At 43.1% G+C, this 21,450-nt stretch overlaps 2 protein-coding genes across 9 annotated transcripts; both read left to right on the plus strand.

Annotated features, from left to right (window-relative positions):
• The first annotated feature begins 2 nt into the window (after window positions 1-2).
• Window positions 3-10,045, plus strand: TPMT (thiopurine S-methyltransferase). 8 transcript variants are annotated; one of them, XM_032114609.1, is made up of 9 exons: window positions 3-87; window positions 550-710; window positions 1,480-1,572; window positions 2,642-2,774; window positions 3,256-3,308; window positions 7,216-7,290; window positions 8,013-8,098; window positions 9,077-9,121; window positions 9,900-10,045. In XM_032114609.1, the coding sequence occupies exons 2-9, from the start codon at window positions 571-573 to the stop codon at window positions 10,013-10,015; spliced, it is 741 nt and encodes a 246-aa protein (XP_031970500.1). In that variant the 5' UTR covers window positions 3-87; window positions 550-570; the 3' UTR covers window positions 10,016-10,045. The 8 variants fall into 8 exon arrangements, with proteins under 8 accessions (XP_031970500.1, XP_031970472.1, XP_031970510.1 ...); XM_032114581.1 differs by having other exon boundaries at window positions 11-87; window positions 553-710; XM_032114619.1 differs by lacking the exon at window positions 3-87 and adding an exon at window positions 105-265.
• A 412-nt stretch (window positions 10,046-10,457) lies between these two features.
• Window positions 10,458-16,946, plus strand: NHLRC1 (NHL repeat containing E3 ubiquitin protein ligase 1). Its single transcript, XM_032105134.1, has 3 exons — window positions 10,458-10,648; window positions 11,159-11,253; window positions 13,155-16,946. The coding sequence occupies exons 1-3, from the start codon at window positions 10,458-10,460 to the stop codon at window positions 14,561-14,563; spliced, it is 1,695 nt and encodes a 564-aa protein (XP_031961025.1). The 3' UTR covers window positions 14,564-16,946.
• Window positions 16,947-21,450: the final 4,504 nt, after the last annotated feature.

Below are 21,450 nucleotides of genomic sequence, written 5' to 3' on the forward strand. Positions count from 1 at the left end.
TTCCGCTCTCCGCGGTGCGTAGCGAGGGGAAGGGCGGGGAGGCACCGCCCAGGCCCCGCCGCCCTCGCGGGACCCGCGGCCGCGCAGGTACCGCCGCTGCCGCTGTCCGGGCGGGGGTGCCGAGGGGGGCGGCAAGGGGGGTGGTGCTGAGGCGCCACGGGTCACCTCGCGGGTCCCCCGGCCCCGAGCAGCCGCTTGCCCCCGCCTTCTGCCCGCGGGTTTCACGGGAGAGACGTGTCGGCATCTCCCCCCTTCATATACCTGGGTAGGGGGGCTTCCCGATGGGTGCGAACAGGGAGGCCACCGGCGGTCCCGTAGTGCTGGACAGGGCGCGTTCCGCCGCCTTCGTCCCGGGAAAGGGGCTCTGGCCGAAGCTATCGGTAGCAAGAGTGTGCCGAGTGCTCCGTCGCGTTCGGTACAGCTGCATTGCAACTGTCACCAGATTGTGATCTCCTGAGATCTACTAAATTTTTGTCCGACTCGAGGAAGTAAGAGCCTGTTCCAAACTATGCATTGGGTGGTGGTAATTTTTCTCTCTTTTTTTCACAGCAGCAAGCACTCCCTGGAGACATGGACCACTCAGCGGATGCATCCGGGCTCCTGGAAGGCTCTGATATTGGGTCACAGAAAGAGAGAGTGGTGACAGAGGAGGAATGGCTACAAAAATGGGAAATGGGTAACATCGGGTTTCACAAGGAACAAGGGCATCCGTACGTGACTTCAGTCTTCTGCCTGAGCTGTTTTAAGAAATGCCATTAGATGAGTTACTTGGCTCATTCAAGAAACTCTTAATTGAAAATGGAACATTTGCCAAAGGGAAATTATCTTACATGGGCACAGCTTGAAACAAAAATAAATATAGATATTTTTGTGACCTACATTTGTCAAAGGACAGAGAAAAGAAAGTATTGAAATTAATATAGAGCTTTTACTCTTGAATGAAGTTTTAAATCTTGGATAGTTTGACTAGAAAATCTTAAATTTTCTGATGGAGAAGCTTTGCACTGTTGTTCATGTTATGAAACTGGGGCTTGAAACAGTGTGCAGAGGGCATCAGAGCAACTATCATGCGCTAAAAGACAAGGACCTAAGAGAGCAAACCTGATTATATAGTCTTTCAAGACTTGTAGAAGTGATTTGATTGATACAGAAGGTTAATAATAGTTCTGTTTAAAATCTCTGTTACGGCCCTCTTAGTGGTGGGTTGGTTGGGTTGTTTACTTGCAAAGATAAACAGAAAACAGAACAAACAGAAATGTGTTAATTTCTGAATGTCATGAAATTGACTTTCTTGCTGTGCAAACAGAAGGTGAATGTTTTTATTTTATGTGTTTATTTCTAATGGCATGAAGCAGGTTGAGCTAATAATATATGTGGCATTATGGAGTTTTCATGCTACCTGGCATAGTGTGTAGCACTTGGCTTTTCATGTGCCAGCACAAATACTTGCAAAGTAAGACATGTCTTGTTTTTCTGCAGGCTCCTCCAGAAGTATCTGGATGTTCTTTTAAATGGCAGGAGTGGACTGAGGATATTTTTCCCACTTTGTGGTAAAGCAGTAGAGATGAAATGGTAAAACACAGATAATAAGAGCGAAAACCTTATTTGATGTGGGGAGGGAGGAAGGGAGAGGGGAAATTCCCAAGTTTATATTGGCCAGTGGAAATGTGCTGCATCTCCACTGGTAGGAAAGCAGCGTCACTGGAAGCTGAAGGGAGGAGGAAGCTGGTGTTTTGTATAGTAGCATGAATTGAATGGATAAGGTCTGACCTGAAAGTGCTCTTGATTGTCCCAAGTTCAGCTTGGGGAATGCTGAATTTAGATGGATAGAGTGACTGAAGCTATGCCCTTACCACTGCTGCTTTTGGTAGCAATGCCAGCTTAAATTGTCCACAGTGAGGTCGGTTGTGCCACATAACATTTTCAAGAGACCATATGGCATGCCAATCTGGAAATTTAAATGATTTGGACTAAATTTAACTTCCTCTTTTTTTATACTTCTTATTTTACTTTTACCCTTTTTTGGGGGGAGTGGGGGGCCGGTGGTGGTAGTGTTGTATTTATAATCAGGGCCTATATAAGCCAGTGTTCTTTCTTGGAGGGAGGGAGCACAAACCAAAAACTGAACTGCATCCTCAAGTAATCCAGCTATCAGGTTTTATCACAGTAACTACTTTCTAGGCTGACTGAGGGCTTTGACACACACTGGTGTTTTGCTGAGCTGCAGCAGCGCGGAGGTTACCACACCTCCTTCGTTGCCTGTTCCTGCCAAGCCACAGAGACAGCTGGGTGGACAGTGTGCCTCAGTCAGCTCAGTTCAGAGCACAGCACCTTTCAGAAATGGACAGTTTCTCAGTGCGATCACCTGTTTTCATCGAGTTCGTAGGAATAAATGCATAATTTATTGAATCTAAATAAAGCATGTAAGTCCTTGTCAACTGCATGCTGAGTGGTGCTAATTTAAGATCAGATTATGGAAGGGAGGTGTTCAATATAATCTGAATGCTTCAGAAAGTCAGGATTAGACATACCAGGGCATCCTAAAACTAGGATTTCCCTAATGAATAAATGATACATGGGAGATACACATTTTGCCCAACCTGTGGGCCTCATGTAAACTTGGGCCCTCTCTTGCGTGCAGGCTGGCAGACATGGGACACAGTGTTGTTGGTGTGGAAGTCAGCGAGCAAGCGGTGAAGGAATTTTTTTCAGAACACAGTCTGCCTTACTGTGAGGAGCCAGTCCCTGAGATTTCAGGAGCAAAAATGTTCCAGGTATGTCTCATGTGTTGTCAAATGATGTGGTGTGGTTAATCATGCAATGCAGGCATAACCGAGCAAACAAGTCATTCTGCTTTTACGCCTCTGTTTTACTGGTAATCATTCACCTCTTCTGAGGAGGTCTAAAAGGAAGCTCTGAGTTGTATATTTGGGCTGAGAAGTTACTCTTCTAAACTTACTGCTTTGACCTTCTTATGACAGTGAAGCACCTGAATGTAGAAGGAATGTGTTTTAAAACTGGGCAGTTGCATGCCTTGGTAGATTAGAACCTCTCTGGAGGGGACCAGAAGAGTTACCTCAGTAAACTAAAACTAAAAATGTTTCTCACTGTTTTTCCCCATTACATGTAAATGTATTTTTTAAATTGCATTTTTAATAGTATATGGGTATATTTTAAGATACATACTTATATACTTATGAGTGTGTATTTAAAGATAGTTAGGTGATGGATTGTTTCCCTTGCTTTTTATTGTAGAGTACCTCTGGCAACATTTCCCTCTACTGCTGCAGTATTTATGATTTGTCCAGGTAGGAATACTCATCATGTTTTACAATTCTCTATAATTGAACGTGTATTAATACTGTCCAATACTATTATTTTCTTTGAATCAGACAAAGATTTGTCAGTTACTCTCAAGAAAACTTGTATTAATTTGTATGAGAAATATGAATAGCCAATCTCCAACAAAAGCTTAATTCCATTGCTGATCATTAAGGATGACAACTAATTATCTTTAAATGGGCTTCTTATTCCAAGCCATTCTGTGAAAGTTATCAAAAAACATTTTTGCTTTTACAGTAAAACCAAATTACCTTGAACATTACTGATGAATTCTATGAAGCAAAACTCTAGTACAATCCCTTACTCAGAGTAGCTTAGTAAAAGTAAAGAGAATATATCCAGGGGTATCTTAGCACTATAGTTCCCTCCTCTTGCAGTTCTTACTCAGATGTGATTTTCTCTAGATTACAAGGTTTTGGTTTTTTGTGTTTGTTTGCTCTTCCTACAAACAACTGTCAGGCACAAGAATTTGTTCCATGGCTCTTCAGTAAAAAGGAGCTAGAGTCTTAACATTTACTTCAATAGGCTTTCCAGAACTAGTACATATACAGGTGCAATAGGTAGTTCAGGACACCAGAACGTGGTGTTTAGTATATGATCTTTTTTTTTCAATCTGCCAAAACACTGGAAAAAAGACTACTCATTACTAGAGTCCAAAGTCTTTCAGACAATAGACCATGACTAAGACTTCTGCTGCTGCAGCTGACTCCAGTTGGTTTGAATAGTGTATATATGTAACTGGTCTTGCAAAGTGTTGAAAAGATGGGCTGTGTATGAATGTGACTTTGTAGATACTGCCTGGTTTCTTCCCCTCCTTGCCCCTCCAGTGTAGCTGCTTGCTACACTGTAGATCCCTGTAAATGCTTCTTGCTGGCAGTTGACAAGTTGCCCAGGGATTGCTTAAGCTTCTCAGAAATTTTAAAAAAATTCAGTCATAAGTTTTGTAGAAAGTCATGTGGTGAAACCTGTAACTTCCATCACAACATGGTGGAATAATACTTTGAAATAAACAAAATTAGATAATTAGTGACAATTTCAGTGCATATCACTGGATCTAGTACATAGTTTTCCATCCACAAAATAAATTGGTAGACAGACATTCTGGATGCAGAATGAACTGTATTTCCAACAGCAGTCAGCAGATACCTGTGACTAGAAATGCACATACACTTCTAGTTTCTGTGTACAGACAATTTGATTAATTACCCAGTAATTATGGAAATTAAACTTATTTCTCTCTTGCTGAGCCTGGCCTACTAACAGGTCCCTTTGATCTCCATTAGCCTAGCATTCATTAGAAGAAAACTCAGGTGTGCTCCTGACCTTTGTCAGAATGGGACATTTCAAAGACTCTTGCTAGTTAAAGAGTAACAGGAATTACTGCTCTTTCTGGGAATTCTGGGACATATGTAAAACAGTTGTATTACACAATCATTGTACCTCCTAATTATGGCTGCAAGACTTCAAAAAAATAAAAAATTGCTTTAACCGAAACTATTAAACATATGCAGAGATAGAAATTCACAAGTTTACTCATAAATCCAGTGGGTTTTCTGCAGATACGTGAATTTCTGATTTACATGTTAAATTTTGTTAGTTGTGGTAGTACCTAACCCATGCTGAATGCCGTATAAATGCATAGCAGTGTGATACAATGAAAGGTACACCCAAGGGAAGCGCTTCCTAATACCTTAGCTTCATCCTGATTCTACATCAGGATGAAAGACAGCTGTGTGCCTTTTTTGACCTTTTCCTCATGGCTTCATTGTGTTGTGAAGGAAATTGGATGTGCAAAGGGGAAAAGAGCACCCAGACACTCAGCAGGTCCTGAGATCTGGGCAGCCAGACCAGGACTGGGACAAGGCCACAGCATGAGCCTGCGTGCAGCCTGGGATGTCCGTAGGCCCTGATGAAATCACTGGGGAGTAAAGTACCTGAAATGCTTGTATGGAGCCACTGCCACCATTCCAGTTAGACCAGATTAAAGCTGGAAAGAAAAACCAAGTGCAGAAAACCTCAGTGGCTTGCCTAAGGTTTCAGCAGACTTAGCTATGCAGAGAGAACTGCCTCCAAGCCTCAGAAGATCAAGTTTGTCACCTGCCCCACTAAACTTTCCTTTGTGCCCTGCATGTCCATTGCTTGTTTAACTGTCTCTTCTAAAATCTCCTTTCAGTTAGAAGGCTGGTTATTTAAATTAGATGCTTAGACTTGGCAAACTTTAAAAGAAGTCAGCACTTGAAAGTGTTATCATGTCTCATCGCAGTAGAGTGGGAAATACAAGATCAGCTTGTAGGTTAGATGCCAGAGATTTAGCAATGCCATTGCAATGAAAATAGCAGTGGGCAGAGAGAAGTTCTCATGGTTTAACTCTGGCTAAGGTGATAGAATTAAGCACCACACAGCTGCTTGCCTATTCCCCCCATCATGAGATGATGGGGGACAATCAAAAGGGTAAAAGTGAGAAAGAAACATGTGCGTGGAGATGAAAACAGTTTGATAATTAAAAAGAAATTTCAAAAAATTGTAAGGAAAAAAAACCACACAAAAAAGAACAACCAGAGAGAGAGGAAAATAAAACCCAAGAAAGACAAGTGGTGCAAATGAATGCAGTTGCCCACCAAGCAGCTGACACCTAGCCAGTCCCCAAGCAGTGCCCCCATCCACCAACCTCCCACCCAGTTTTATTGCTGAGAATGGAGCCAGATGGTCTGGAATATTCCTTTGCTCAGCTGGGGTCAGCTGTGCCTGCTGTGTCCCCGCCCAACTTCTTGTTCATTCTTGTACTCTCCAGCCTACTCACTGGTGTCACGGTGTGAGGAGCAGAAAAGGTGTTGGTGCTGTGTAAGTGCTGCTCCGCAATAGCTCAGTCATCAGCGTGTTATCAACATGATTTCAAGCCCAAATCCAACACAGCCCTATGCAAGCTATTATGAAGAAAGGTAGCCCTACCCTAGCCAAAACCTGTACAGAAATGAAGACAGAGGTGATGCAATTCGACTCTGACATCTGCCCAGTAGGCAGAAGGTTATTGCACCATTCATGCCACATTTTTCTAAGTAAACGTATTCAAACTTTCTTTAAAATTACGCAATTTACTTCATTACTACCTCACTGTCTAACCTCCTCTTTTAATAATTACCAAAAACAAGGCTCTTTCTTATCCCCTGAATATTCTTGTCTTTTGTGTCACTCTGGCTGCTCTTACCATCCATTAATAAAGGCATTTCTTGATAGTCTTGCCCACTTGCAGGCTTTGGGTGGTCATTGAAGCCATCTGCCAGCATATCCAGAAGCAAAACTAGTGTCTGCAGCACAATTACACTGAGGCAAGCAGCAGTAACTTAGCTTTTCTAGCATTAAACAAATGGCAAGCTGAAGCTAACCGTCCTGGGCGTGTAGCTGGGAATTCAGGTGTCTAAAGTTACTGAATGTGCTGAGCTCAATGATAGTAAGCAACAAGGCACCTTCTTTAGCCTGCATCTGAAATAATGCATGGGTTTTAGACGGTGGTCAAGAACTGTTGATGTGCTGAGTGCATGTTAGACAGCAGGATGTGGTTACTGAACACCCAGACTTGTAGCTGAATATGTTAAAACTACATTTCTTCCTCCCTGCCATGTCTCAGCACCCCCTGATGGGGAAGCACTGACCAATTCCTGCACCTCTTTGTTATTGCAGCAGGACTGAGAACGAGGAGGGCTTCTTAAATTCCAGATCCCATTGGTTTGGATTATGAAAGTGCTGCACCATAAAAAAAGGTGGTGGGGGATCTGCACCACTAGCTGCAGAATCCTTGTGACTTTACAAAAGTATCTGAATAAAGATGAAGGTGCCTTTTTACTATTTCTAACCCTTTTCCTTATCTTGTTACAGCTCAATAGTTGGCAAGTTTGATGGGGTTTGGGACAGAGGAGCTCTTGTAGCTGTGAATCCATGTGACAGACAACGGTTAGTAAATTGCATTGTTACTATCTTTTCTCTGATGTATCAGTGACAGGTTTTTGATCCTGTGACTTGTTGATGAGTCCTTTTTTATTTAAAGAACCAGCCTACCCAAGTTCTTCTCTACCACAAGCATCTGCTGCAGTCTCACAGTGCTGTACTCTTCCTTCAGGAAGCCGCCCTGCCTCTCAGTGGGAAAATATGTGGTTTGTTCCAACCCAGAAGAAGCAGAGCTTCAAGTCTCATCTGAATTCTATTATTTCCTTTTCATCCCATCTACTTCTTCTCTCTTTGTTCTTTTTCCCCTCACTCCTCTTCATTCCAAATTTTTGTTCTTTCCTATAGCCAGCCCAAATTTAGTTTGAACCTGCTCCCAGGATTGTTTGATTAGATACATAGTCTTCAGTTCACAATAATTTTAAAAGATCAGTAATATAATGTGTACTGTATTCTAGACTGTGGCAGGTGAATACTTGGTTTGTCTATTAATCTTGATCTGAATGTGCAAAAAAAGGATAAATGCTTGTTTATGAGGAATAAATATAACCTTTATTTGATGTTTTTCATGTGTAGCATGAATTTTGTGCTCCTGAAATTTAAACTGTTTTGCTTAGTCTCTGTGCAGTTCAGTTCAAATTCTGTCTGCATAGAAATGCATTTTGTTGAATATTTGAATGATATGCTTAAATGCTTTACAAAAATAATAAAGCGTAATTTTTTCCTTTTAGCTATGCCAGTTTGATGATCAACCTAGTGGAGAAAAATTCTTCTTATCTCCTTGTTACGGTTTCATATGATCCAAACAAACATAAAGGTGAGAACTTTGTACTGTTCATGTTGTGATTTTGCTTTAGTACAAATTGTATAAAGATACAGTAGATGTATTAGTATCTTCCCCAAGATTCTTATCTGCATAGCTTTGTTAGCTGGTGGCACCAGTATAACTGTGTGTTAAAATGTTTAGATATTGACCAAGCTTGAGACTATATTTGGGTTTTCTCTAGCATTCAGAAATGCTAAGGGTGAGTTGAGGACAGTCATGGTATATTAACAATGAAAGAAAACTCTAAGTGTGGCTGTTACAATGAAGCTGGAAGTCAGAGCACTTAGTAACATCCTGTCTGGCCTCGGGAGCTTGAAACACTCCCAAGAACATCAGCTTCATGCTGTTTATCCAGTATTTGCAACCCAATGTGTTGCCAATCTTGTGCCTCTCTCTCAGCCACTACCACACTCTGAATCTACTTAGAAGACGTGAAATTCTGTAAAGTCGTAAGGTATTTTTTCCTTTTATAGTTTTTATATTATGTACTGAAGTGAGAGATTTTTTAGTTAATATTAACTCACAAAAGAAAGATTTTTTTTTTCTGCTTTTGGGCCCTTCAGCGTAATTATCCCCCCCAAAAATAGGTCTTGCTATCACAAGCAACAAGTTTAATTCATTGCTTTCCCTCTGACATTGTTCAGCTTTTAGCCTTAATCATGCCATTGTAGTATAAAGAGATTGTGGACTGGATTCACACAGCACACTGAGAGTGGTCATAGCCACGTCACATTCATGATTCCCTGCTGCAGCTGGAGATGAAGCAGCAGCAACACCTAAAGCTGTCTGGCCCACCAAGGTGCCACGAGTTCCTGGACGTGTTTTATGGTTCCTGCTGGTGGTGCTACACCCTGGGGCCCAATTACAGGCCAGGTGCTGTGAGTGAAGGGGTTGGCTCTCCTACTGCAATGTAAATTTTGTCTTCTTCCCATGTCTCATCTCTGATTAGTTTAATCCCTTTTCTTTCAGGCCCACCATTTTATGTTCCTGAATCTGAAATTCAAAGTTTGTTTGGTGAGTAAAATTTCAGCTAACCCTTAGGAATTTTTTCCAAAGCACATAAAGATGTTTAGATGCCTCTATCTTGCCCTGTGACGAGTGATACAGTCATTTGCTTCTTATCTAAAGGCTAGAGTCATGGGAAAATGCTGGGAAAAATTATTACCATTTAGCCACAGGGATTTTGCTGTCAAGGAAAGTTCTCAGTTCTTCAAAAGATATGAAGAAAACCCAAGAGACAAAGTTTCTTGTCTCCCTTTGGTACCTTTTTATTCTCCCAGGATTCATACTGCACTCAATAATCCTGTAGCTGCAGTCTCAGAGTCCTGTTTGACCATTTTGCCTTCGCCTGCACCTCATCAACCAGTTGCCCTGGCTTTAATACAAGTCCTACCAGTGCTACCGTTTCTGCTGTACTTTTGTGACAAAGAAGGAAAGTAACATGGCACTCAAAGAAAATGCTAAAAATGTACAACTCATATCTATCAAAGTAATGAAATTTGGAGCTGTGTCAGGAATTTAATTTTAGGCGTTCCTCATGATGTGCTGTAATATCTTACTTGTAAATTTACAACTTTCTGAGACTCCAGCAGTGTTTCTGTGCAGTGAGTCATTTGCATAGACTGTTGCATCCCAGTGCAAAAGAGAGAGATTAGGTTTCCCCCAGTGCATTTATATCACTGTGTTAGGGACTATGAGGAAATCTGTGGATAAGATTTTTTTTTTTTCTGGACACTTTGCATTTTTCTTTGACTAATCATTCACTAATTTGTTATTCTTACCTCCTTTTCAGGCAACTGCTGTGAGATTAAGTGTCTTGAAAAAGTCGATGATTTCTCAGAGAGACACAGGCAATGGGGACTAGATTATTTTCTGGAGGTGCTATATAAACTCAAGTTTGTAGCTTGATTAAAATGAATTAAAATAACTTGCCTCCCATCTTGCTTTTACTGACGTCTCACATTTTAAAATGGGCCTTCTTGAAGCAGGCTTTTTGTCCATTTTGCTTACAAAGTCAGCTCTCCTACACAGCTGCCTTTACTGCCTTGAGATGTGAACAGCTTTTCTTAAACTCCGTGAACAAACAACCGTTACTAAGGTATACCTTATTCATCCATGTCAATTCAAATCATGAGAGCTGTGAGAAAGAAATGTTCTTGTACCTTTTCAGCCATTGCTGATCAATGCTGTCTGCCTGGCACTCTGCAGGTTGGCCTCGTCAGCTAGCAGCCATGGGAGTGTGTCAGCTGCAGTTCAGACACTGTTTTCTGGGGCACTGGCCTTGCACCAGGCTGGGCAGAGAGAGGTGGGAAGCTGCTGCAAGTTGGTTCTCTCTTGTCCCTGTGAATACATGTCAAGTGAAGAGCTGGCAGTGAGTGGGCAAGGCAAGGCAGCAGCTGCCAAGAGGAAATTACCATCCAGCAAGAAAGGCTGGAGGGAAGTAGACTGGATGACAGTAAAGGGGAGAGTATGGGTAGAAAACGTCCTGGCAGTTGCTCACAAGTGTGCTGCTCCCTCATCTGAGAGTGCAGCTATTGTCAGGTGAACCAACAGTGCCTTACTTTGGGTAAGAGAGTTCCAAGAGTGCTGAGAGAGCTGCAGATGTTATTGCTAAGCCATTCTCCATCATCTCTGAAAGGCCATGGAGTATGGGACGGGTGCCTGAGGACTGGAGGAAAACCAATGTCACTCCAGTCTTCAAAAAAGTGCAAGAAGGAGGACCTAGGAAACTATAGACCAGTCAACATCACCTTTATCCTTGGAACAACCCCTCCTGGATGTCATCTCTAAGCAAGTGGAGGAAAAGAAGGTTATCAGAAGTAGCCAACATGGATTCACTAAGGGAAATGGGCTGGGTTAGTGGGCAGCGAGGTAGATTGAGAACTGGCTGAGGGGCAGAGCTCAGCGTTGTGATCAGTCTAGTTGGAGGCTGTAGCAAGCAGTGTTCCCAGGGGTCAGTACTGGGTCCAGTCTTGTTCACCTTATTAATCAGTGATCTGAATGAAGGTACAGAGTGTACCTGCAGTAAATTTGCTGATGATACAAAACTAGGGGAAGTGACACACCAAAGTGCTGTGCTGCCATGCTGCAAGGCCTGGACAGGCACAGGAGCCAGGCAGAGAGGAACCTAGTGAAGTTCAATGAAGGCAAGTGCAGGGTCCTGAACCTGGGGAAGAAAAACCCAGGGCACCAGCACAGGCTGGGGGCTGACCTGCTGGAAGGCAGCTCTGCAGAGAAGGACCTGGGAGTCCTGGTGGTCAACAAGTTAGCCAGCAGTGTGCCCTTCTGGCCAAAAAGGTCAGTGGTATCCTTGGGTGCATTAGGAAGAGTGTGGTCAGCAGATCGAGGGAGGTGATCGTGCTCCTCTACGCAGCCCTGGTGAGGCCACCTCTGGAGTGCTGTGTCCAGTTCTGGACTCGTCAGTACAAGAGAGACCTCAACATGGAGTAGGTCCAGCAGAGGACTATAAAGATGGCTGGGGGACTGGAGCATCTTGCTTATGAGGAAAGGCTGAGAGAGCTAGGATTGTTTATCCTGGAGGGGAGGCAACTGAGCAGGGACTCATCAATGCTTACAAATATCTTTTAGGGGAGTGGACAAGAGGATGGGACCAGATTTTCAGTGTTGCCCAGGGGCAGGACAAGGGGCCACAGGCACGAACTGAAACACAGAACGTTCTGTCTGAATAGGAGGAAAAACTCCTCTACTTTAAGAGTGACAGAGGACGGGAATTTCTCCCCTTTGCAGCTTATTTTGAAAGGAAAGATATGATTGAAATGTAGTGTATCATAATTTGTCGAGAATAGAAGGCGAGTAAAAGTCATAGGGCTTTTTAGAGTGCCATCGTCCTAGAGCTGCAAATGGGTCTCCTGGTTTTAGCACAGCAGTCCCCACGCCCACAACCCATTGGAACACTCAGTATTGCCTGTAGATACTCGTGTTTCAAGGTTGGGTTGACAGAAGAAGGGATGTAGCCAGTGGGCCAGTGCAAGCTGGGAGCTGCTGGTTTTGTTTGTTTTCACTCCTGGCCAGTACTGCAGCTACCAGGTTAAAGCATCTCCTTCCTTTCAATACAGAAAGTTTTGTCTGGATGCAACATGAGAGCTGCTGAAGTTTATCTCAGACTTCCAGATACGTGATAGCTGCAAAAGGCCAGGCGCTTGGCACGAGGCTGCCGCGTGCTCTGTGGTGTCCTGCACAGGACTCCCAGGCATGCGACAGCCTGGCAAGAGCAATGCCACATACCAAACCAGCCATTTTAGGATGTGTAAGATGGCTCTTTGTGTGTACCCTGCAATTACTCTGAGAATACCCTGTAAATACACCTAGCAGAATGAGCACGTGCTGTTTACGCACCTTACAAGATGTGTGTACTTATCTGTCTGAGAAATGTGTCTACTAGAGATGAATGTAAATATTTTCTAAAGTTTGCCAGAGTGGCAGGGAAAATCCAAAGAAATAAAGATGTTCAGAGGGATGGAGTGCATCCCCTATGAAGACAGGCTGAGAGTTGGGATAGTTCAGCCTGGAGAAGGCTCTGGGGAGATCTTAGACCAGCCTTCAGTATCTGAAGGGCCTGCAGGAGAACTGGAGAGACTTTTTACAAGGGCATGTAGTGACAGGACAAAGTGAAAACTGGCAGAGGGTAGGTTTAGGTGATATATTAAGAAGAAATTCCTTGGTGCAAGGGTGATGAGAGTAGAACAGGTTGCCCAGAGTAGCTGTGGATGCCCTGTCCCTGGAAGTGTTCAAGGCCAGGTTGGATGGGGCTTTGAGCAACCTGGTCTATCCTGATCATCCCTACCCATGGGAGGGGGATTGGAACTACATAACCTTCAAGGTCCCTTCCAACCGAAACCATCCAGCGGTCCCACGATTCTGTGAAACTGTGGCTTAATTCCTTACTCTGGTAGGGGCATAAATACAGCTAGTAGTGGTATGGTAATTTGGTAATGGGATGTCTGTAAGAATCTGGCGGATATATTAATATTCCGGCGGGTATTTGAACGTCCTTGTGGATATTTGAACACTGCGGTGGTTATTTGAGTGTTCTGGTGGCGATATGAACACTGGTGGATCTGCGAGTGCTGTGGCGGGTACAGGGACGCTCCGCGGTCCCAGCGGGAAGGGCGGCCCGGGCCGCAGGGCCCCAGCGCCGTCCCGGCGGCAGCGCTGCTCCGCCCCCGCTGGCCCGCAGGGGGCGCGCGGCCGCCTCAGCCGCGCTCAGCGCCCGCCCCGCTGGGCCCGGGGGATCGGGGCCGGCGCGGGGGCTCCGATCGCTCTCCTCAGGCGGGCATGGCGGCGGAGGACGAGGCGGAGCTGAGCCTGCTGGAGTGCCGGGTGTGCTTCGAGCCGTACGGCCCCGACGGGCAGCGGCGGCCGCTCAACCTGCCCTGCGGGCACGTCCTCTGCCGGGGCTGCGTGGGGGCCCTGGCCGGCGCCGAGCGCCGGAGGCTGGAGTGTCCCTTCTGCCGGCGGCTCTGCGGCCCCGCCGAGACCAGCGACTGCCGGCCTCTGCTGCAGCTGCTGGAGCTTCTGGGCCCCGGCGGCGGCGGCCTCGCCTCGGCCCTGGGCAGGAGCGGCGGAGGGGCGGCGGCGCCGGCTCCCGCGGGGCTCGGTCTGCGGCTGTGCCTGGGGGGCTGGGGGTCGCTGGTGAACCCCACTGGGGTGGCGGCCTGCCCCGGGTCGGCCCGCCTGGCAGTGGCACACGACGGCAAGAAAAGGATCCACGTCTTCGGGCCGAGCGGGTTCTGCCTGCGGCGTTTCGGGGAGCGGGGGGACGCGGGCAACGACATCAAGTATCCCCTCGATGTGACGGTCACGTCGGACGGACACGTGGTGGTCACCGACGGCGGGGACTGCTCCGTGAAGGCCTTCGATTTTGAGGGAAGGGGAGTCCTGGCTATCCGGGAAGGCTTCTCTTTGCCCTGGGGCTTAGATGCCACCCCCAAGAGCGAAGTAATCCTGACCGACTCGGAGGCAGGCGCGCTCTACCGCTTGACGGCCGACTTCCAAAGGGGGGAATTAAAGAAGTGTCAGATGATCCGGTCCCGGCTTGTCAGCCCCAGAGCGGTTGCAGTCTGCCAGACCTCGGGTGCTGTCGTGGTAATAGAGCACCTAAAAACTCGAGGGCCGAGCAAGGACAGCACCCGCGTGAAGATATTCAGTGCCGAGATGGATCTCATCGGCCAGATGGACAGCTTCGGTCTGAACCTCGTTTTCCCCTCCAGAATATATGCTACTGCTGTGGCCTTCGACAAAGAAGGTCGTGTTCTAGTAACGGATGTCTGTAGCCTGGCTGTCATATGCTTAGGGAAACCTGAGGAATTTCCCATCTTTAATCCTCTAATTAGCCATGGACTTTCTTATCCTGTCGGACTGACTTACATGGCAAATGATTCCCTTGTTGTTTTAGACAGCGGTGATCATTCAGTAAAAGTATATAGCTCTACCTGAATGGGGTTAGATGCTTACTGCAAGCTGCTTTTGGCCATAAAGCATGCAGAGTTCTGGTGTTTGTAGGCGTGAAGGGAGGAGGTAGATTTTGGGCTTTGAGTGAAATTACTCTCTGAGCAACACGCCGTGCTTCCTGCAAAACTTGCATCGCATCTCTTGCCTACCTGTTGGAGAGGACCTGGCTGTTGCTGCCTGTAGCCAACAATGAATCAACCAAACAAATCATTTGGCATTTAAAAACTATTCCATGTCTTGATAACCAAATGTTTTTTGTTCTTTTTGACGAGTAATCAAAGACCAGCACCTGTGAAAGTAATGTGTCATTTATTTATGTGGCCCAGCACTTAGTTTTCACTATTCTTAAGTATAGATACACTCCTGACAGAACTGTTTCCAGGAATTGTGCACAAGGAAAGAGATTGCCTTGACAGAATGATAGGAGAATTGGAAGCCTCCGCTCAAGGTTGCCTAAATCCAGCTAAAATCGTTGTGATGGAGGAGCTACCACTGATGAGTGAGTTATGAGAAGTGAATTCGTGTTCAAAGCCTGTTTTTTCCATACCAGGAAAATGTACTTCGGGGAGCACTCTTGGCTAGTTTATTCCTACCTTTATTAAGGTTGTACTGGAGCACTTTGTCTTCCTCTAAAATGCTCAAGTCTGTGTCTTTACCCAGAGTTAATCTGGTGTGTGGTTACACAGAGTGGGCTGCTTTCCCTAAAAGCCCCTTGAAGTATTCTATTCACGTTTAGACCACAAATACTCCTGCATGTGTAAGTTTGAGTTGGCTATGCTGCTAATGCTACAGGTAGGATGTTTTCAGCACTGCCTGCCCCTGTTTTGTCATTAATATGGTGCTTTTACACCTCAAACTCCAGGATTCAACTGCAAATTGAAATGTTAGTGAGAAATAATAGAGAAAGGGGGACGTAAGCATCATTTTTTTTCCTAGCTTCCAAATGAGGTTTTGTTGATTGTGAACACACAGGAGATTTAGATCAGTTTATATTCTCTTGTTTTACTCACAGTAATATTATATTCTCACTTATATTCTCACAGTTTTACTGTGGACGCAAGTCCTGTTGCCTTATTGCACAGTGGAAATTATGGTATATATGAGATATTTTGAGAAGGATTTAATACCCCCACTAGAAGTCACTGCTGCATTTTTAGTCATTTACCTGCTGCTAAAATGATTACTTAGATGGTTCAGCATTAAAATGAAGTTAGATATAAATGTAAATTCTATCTGAGGTAGAGACGAGTAGATTAAAATGGCAGAAAACTTTTTGGGTAATTTCTTTGTTTTAGTAATTGAAATCATTAATATTAACTAAGGTAATTTGAAATTCACAGGCAATCTGTCAGTAAATTTTTTATCTGGCTTTTGGTCTGACTTCAGGGCATTTAATAACTGCATGTGTTACAGCACCAGTGATTTACCAAATACTTGCATTAAATTGGAGCAGTTCAGCCCTCTAATTCAGCCAATGTGTTAATCTGTCTCATGTCAACATTTATATAAACAAAACAAATCTATTAATTGCAGCTATTTGTAAAGGTTAATTGAACAGTGACCTGTCAATAAAGTGTGATTTGCTTATTCCTATATTTTAATAATTTAGTGACAATTCCTCACAACTTCTCATCACGTGTTTCCTTGTTGCAACACCATTTCTGTATTGCAGTTGCCCTGTAGATGTTTTCTTCTTCTGTTTGGTGATATCCTGCAGAAGTTGTTGTAGGGCCATTTGTTGCTGTTGAAAATTATATGGATCTGCACAGTTGGTATTTTTCAGCCTTCTCCACTGCCAGGTCAAAGGCAGTGAGTGCCTTTGGAAGAACCAGAAATCCTTCTTGGCTGTTCTGCAGTAGGAGACGTATGGCCCTGAGCAGGAGCCTAGTTGGGAGGTCAGGAAGGAAATTTACTCAGAGAAGCAGACCCCTGGATTATATATTTCTTTTGAGATGCCAAGGAGATACCTGACTTTGATAGAACCAATTAGATAACACTTCCTTTGGGGGACTGCTGTGTGTTAAAAATGCATGCAATGCCATCAGTGCTGTATTCATACATAATTAATACTTTGTCACAGTAGCACTTCCTCAGAACCATGGGCTGTGAGCTTTCATCTCCTCAAACCTTTGTGTGCACTAGGAGCTTGTTTTTGCTACTGGACTCATGGATTTCCTAAGACCTACGGCCATGTAGGCAACTTTCCAGCAGTTGAAATGCTGATTTTTAAACATTTTACTCACGCTGTTTTAAAATCTACAAAAACTCCCATTGCTGTCCATTCTGCTCCTGTCTCCTTGGGTAACTAGAAATCACTTGATTTTTGGGTTTGTAAGCAAAATAAACTTTGGGACTTTATTCTACCTAATAGAATTTTTTTTTTTTTCTGTGTGCCATCTCCTGCAGTTTCTGCTTTACCTAGCTACTGAAAGAAGATGCAGACTTTTTCTGTGAAGAATGCAACTGTTTTCCTTTTACTCTGCAGCTTGGTGCTTAGTGTTGTACAACACTGCATCAAAGGAACCATTACATTTTGCCTTAATTCATTTGATGCAGGTGCCTAAATTGAGAAGCCATAATGAACTGTATAAAACCAAGTATTAAAAATTCTGAGTTCTTCGGTGTGTAAGGGAGTATGCAGCAGTAAAGCTGAAATCTTTCTTTTGACACAAAATCTTGTGTTCTGAGAGAGGGATGGCAAATATTGAAGGGCCCATACTTGAACTGATAACCTTAGGTTTGGAGTCTGACTGGTTGTGCTTGGAATGGGGATAGCTAGATGTACGCTTACCTTTGGAAAAGAGTGGTGGCCATTCCATTTAGAAAGCAACATAAGACTGTGTCTAGCTGCTTCAGTGATAATTACTTTTGCATTTATTTTAATTGCATTTAATTATTTATTATTTTAAAATTCACCACCTTTGCATAATTCTTTATACCTCGTGCTCTAGCCATTGGATTAAAACCAAATACATATAATGGATAGTATTCCTTTAGTGTCATGTCTTCAGCCCCTAGTAGAGATTGCTATGTCTGTTGTGCACACACACACACACACTGCAATTCCTATTTGGTTTATTTTTGAGCACTGGTCTCAGGTTACATATAAATACATCAGGTTATGTTTACAGTGTTACAGAATTAAAGGAGTCAGAGGAGTTTCAGAAATGCATATTGAGATGATGTTCTGTAACATACATAATTTTTGTTTTGCTTGTGAAGAAAATAACCTTAAATAAAGAATATAACCTTTTTTTCAGATTGATGAATAAGGGAGAAAGGGTGAAAACATGTAAAATTTGCTTCATTTTGGCCGTTGTCCATTTGAGCACCTGTCCATTCCCTCCAGTCACATTGCTGTGCACATCAGTTTGATCTTTATATTTTCCCAAAGCATGGATGTAACATCACCGTAGCATTTTTTAACATGGACTGATTTCAGGGGAAGAGGGGATGTCCTGTAATGTCCAGCCCCCAAACAACTAAGAATTTTATAGAGCAGGTCCTTCAAGATGATGGCCTTGAATATAGGAGACCTTTCAATTCTGGAGGGGTTGATGGAGGTCAAAAAGCAGCTTTCTTCCCTGGGACCATGGGTCACAGTGCTGTTGCACAGGAGGAATTAGTTTTCTTTTCTTTCTCTTCAATGTCTGGGTTTTTTTTCCCTGATTCTTCTGAGAGGCTCGTTTTACAGTTTACATGTCACCTGTGAGTCACAGCGTGCCTCCACAGGAGTAAAGCAAAAATACACATTTTTCAAGTGAGTTCTAAACCTCGCTCTTCATTCAGGCATCTCAGGAAAACTGACAGATCGTTCGGAGAACAGCAAGCGCCTATTTGATACTGTTACATAAACATCCAGGCTTTCCCTAAAGTGCCTCCTTCGTGTAACATGTCTGACTCTCCTGGGCAGCTTCAAAGCTCTCTAATACTGGAGAGGTTCTCAGGGAGCAGAAGATGCACTGCACTTATACCTTTTTCTCACTACTGTTTTCCAAGAGATTTACAGATATTCCTGAATTTGGCATTCCAGCCTCTCTGTGAGGCAAACACAGTACAAATGTCTTGGCCCTGCAGCTGCAGACGAGAGCTGAGAATCAAGGGAAGCCTTTGGCAGACTTCAGGCTAGATCTGAGAGTTCCCATTACAAGGTTACCTTAATAAAGCAGCGAGAGTCTGTGTTTAATCACCTCTTGTCTGGGAGGTGCCTTCCTGAGGAAGTTCGGAAGAAGTTTTGACACTATACTGATGATCTTCTTGTTACTAATTCCTTTGGTGTTTCCTACAAATCATGGAAATTAATACTTTTCCAAACCGCAGTGTATTCCTAGATAATTGCTTCCAGTGTGCTCCACAAAAGTGCGTGGTTTCAGTTTTGAAATGCTCAAATTTCACATTGAGGATAGAAAGGAGGAGACGAGATCAACTCTGAAAAGGAGAAAAAAATTAATGAAAGGTGTCTGTGGCTTAAGCAGAGGGTGAACTCCACCAAGTCAGAGCACAGAGCACACCCATCATTCCAGTAAAGGGAATGTATTCTTAAGAGGTGAAGCATTTCAGCCTGGAAAATGGACAAGATGATAAGGGCTGAAATTAGTATTTAAATTTAAATTAGTATTTACCTCTGGCAGAGGAATAACCTGCATTAGAACAGATTTTCCAGCTACAATTAGACACTTTTCAGATGGCTACCCTGAGGAGAGCTATCTGTTACTTTTAGCATTTATTATCTCTTAGTTTGTAGCAAAATTCTGTGGGGAAATAAAGATTTGGACCAAACTAGTCATTTTAGATAAGTATGCTCCAAGTAATTTAATAAATACATACGTAGCATTTTTCTAAATATCCCTCTTAATGTAGGCAATTTTTATTCTTTGTTTGCAGGTGAGCATTATTATATAGGCAGAGAGTTGAGGTGAGAGAACAAATCCTGCTTTCATGGAATATATTGTTTTTTAAATCAGGAAACTATTGCTTGTCACAAGATTCCATAAAAATTTTAAATACTTTAAATATGGTTATGTGCCTTGTAATGAATAAAAGCTAGGCAATTTTAAGCAAGACATAGCATTAAAGATATAAAATTATTGCTGGGAAAAAGAAAGAATTAACTTTGAGAAAACTCTGAAGATACTAAGAAAACCAACCAACCAAAAAAACCCGATAAAATTATCAAAGCTTGCTAGTACAAAAAAAAAGATCTTGAAAGAACTGTACACCTAACATAATCACAGGAGGTAACTCTTACTGGGGATTTTTCCAAATATAAATAGATGAAAGGTAAAACCCATTTGATGCTCACCTAGCATGATTTCATGAATAATATGGCTATGGAATTTAACCAGTATTAACCAGTATTTAGTAATTGCTGATCTGTACTAAAAGTAAGAAACAAAGAACAATTGTATCTTCTACTATGACAGACTAAGCCACTACCATGAGAAGAAATATAATGTCATTAAAATATGCTTTATAAGAAATCTATCAAAAAGAGTCAGATTAAGTATTAAAATATATATAATCACTTTAATATGAAAAGGATGTGCCTGGCTCCCTTATCTGTCATTGTCCTTAATTAGGTAGGAAATAGGGCTCTTGAGTGAGTTCTCTGCCAACTTCCCCTCAACTTGCAGCATGATATTATGGAGCCAGAAGTATTTAAAATACATGTATTAGTCTTTTTCTGTTCCTAATATTACTTGAACTGACTTGTTTGAGTTGAGGCTTGCTCTGTCATGAATAGTTTATCTGTGCAGTCATGAGTACTGCAAATGGAATTGTCCACATAAATAAATGCTGCAGGACTGGGCTTGAAGTCAGGGAGATTCAGCCTAGAGCAGAGGTTTGCCCTGGAGAAGTCTTTGCAGCAGACTTTACGATGACAATTTCTGGGAATGCTACTTTGGGGTTTTATGTGCTGAAAATCCTGTGCCTGTTTAGACTATATTATAAGCAATTACGACTTTCAACATCAGAAATCTTTTGTGAAAGAAAGTTACTGTGATAGTTTAGCTTTTTTTATTTATCCTTTCATAACGTACTGAAGAACCCTTGCTTGGTTCCCGACAGTCCTTTAGACTGAGTGGATCTGATCCCTTTTGGCATGTGCAGTTGCTCAGTAACCAGCGAGCTGGGGCAAGACCCACTCTGGACCAGCTTCAGTGGAGACCTTATACCTGAACATGTCTTGCAGATCCTACAGAGGAGGCTTTTAGTCTTAGCCAGCAGGTTAGAAAAGTTACGGTGTTTGCAGTAGAGATGACACTGTAGGTTCTTGTCCCAAGAAGACTGTGTGAAAGGAGTTCTAAGGCTGAAGGGTAGTTAGCCACTGTTAGTTTAATTTCACAAGAAGGATGGGTACCTTTTAAAGACCAATTGAAAAGTGCATCGTTTCTTCCCTAGTATGGCAAAGTGGAATTGAAGTTACCCCAGGCCCAGCATTGGAGCTTTTTGTAATTTATTTTGTGATATTCATAAAGCTGTTCAGTACTTGGCTGGTGTTATCATTAAAATGCAGCTGATACTATATTTCACATATTTCCACTGTGTCAGTGTTACTGAAATTAAAAAAAACCCGAACGAAACATCTTAAAAAGTGTACCTTGAAGGCCGAAGTAAATCTTGTCTTTCATGTATTTCTTTCACTGGAGAAATCAAAGCCACGCAAGAATTATTACCAGACATCTCTATCAAGCAATGGACTTTCACCCTTTTGCTTGACTTGACTTAAACCTCAAGTCAGTGTTCTTGATGATAAGGCTAAATTTTTGATTTCTGAATTTCAGTCACATTGTTCCTATTTGTGACTTTTGCACAACCCTTACCCATTCTTCCCAGTTGGTTTAGTCTGTTTCAGAACTGTATTTCTCATT

The sequence above is a fragment of the Corvus moneduloides genome, chromosome 1 (genome assembly GCF_009650955.1).
Source record: "Corvus moneduloides isolate bCorMon1 chromosome 1, bCorMon1.pri, whole genome shotgun sequence".
In the NCBI taxonomy this organism is placed as follows: Eukaryota; Metazoa; Chordata; class Aves; order Passeriformes; family Corvidae; genus Corvus; species Corvus moneduloides.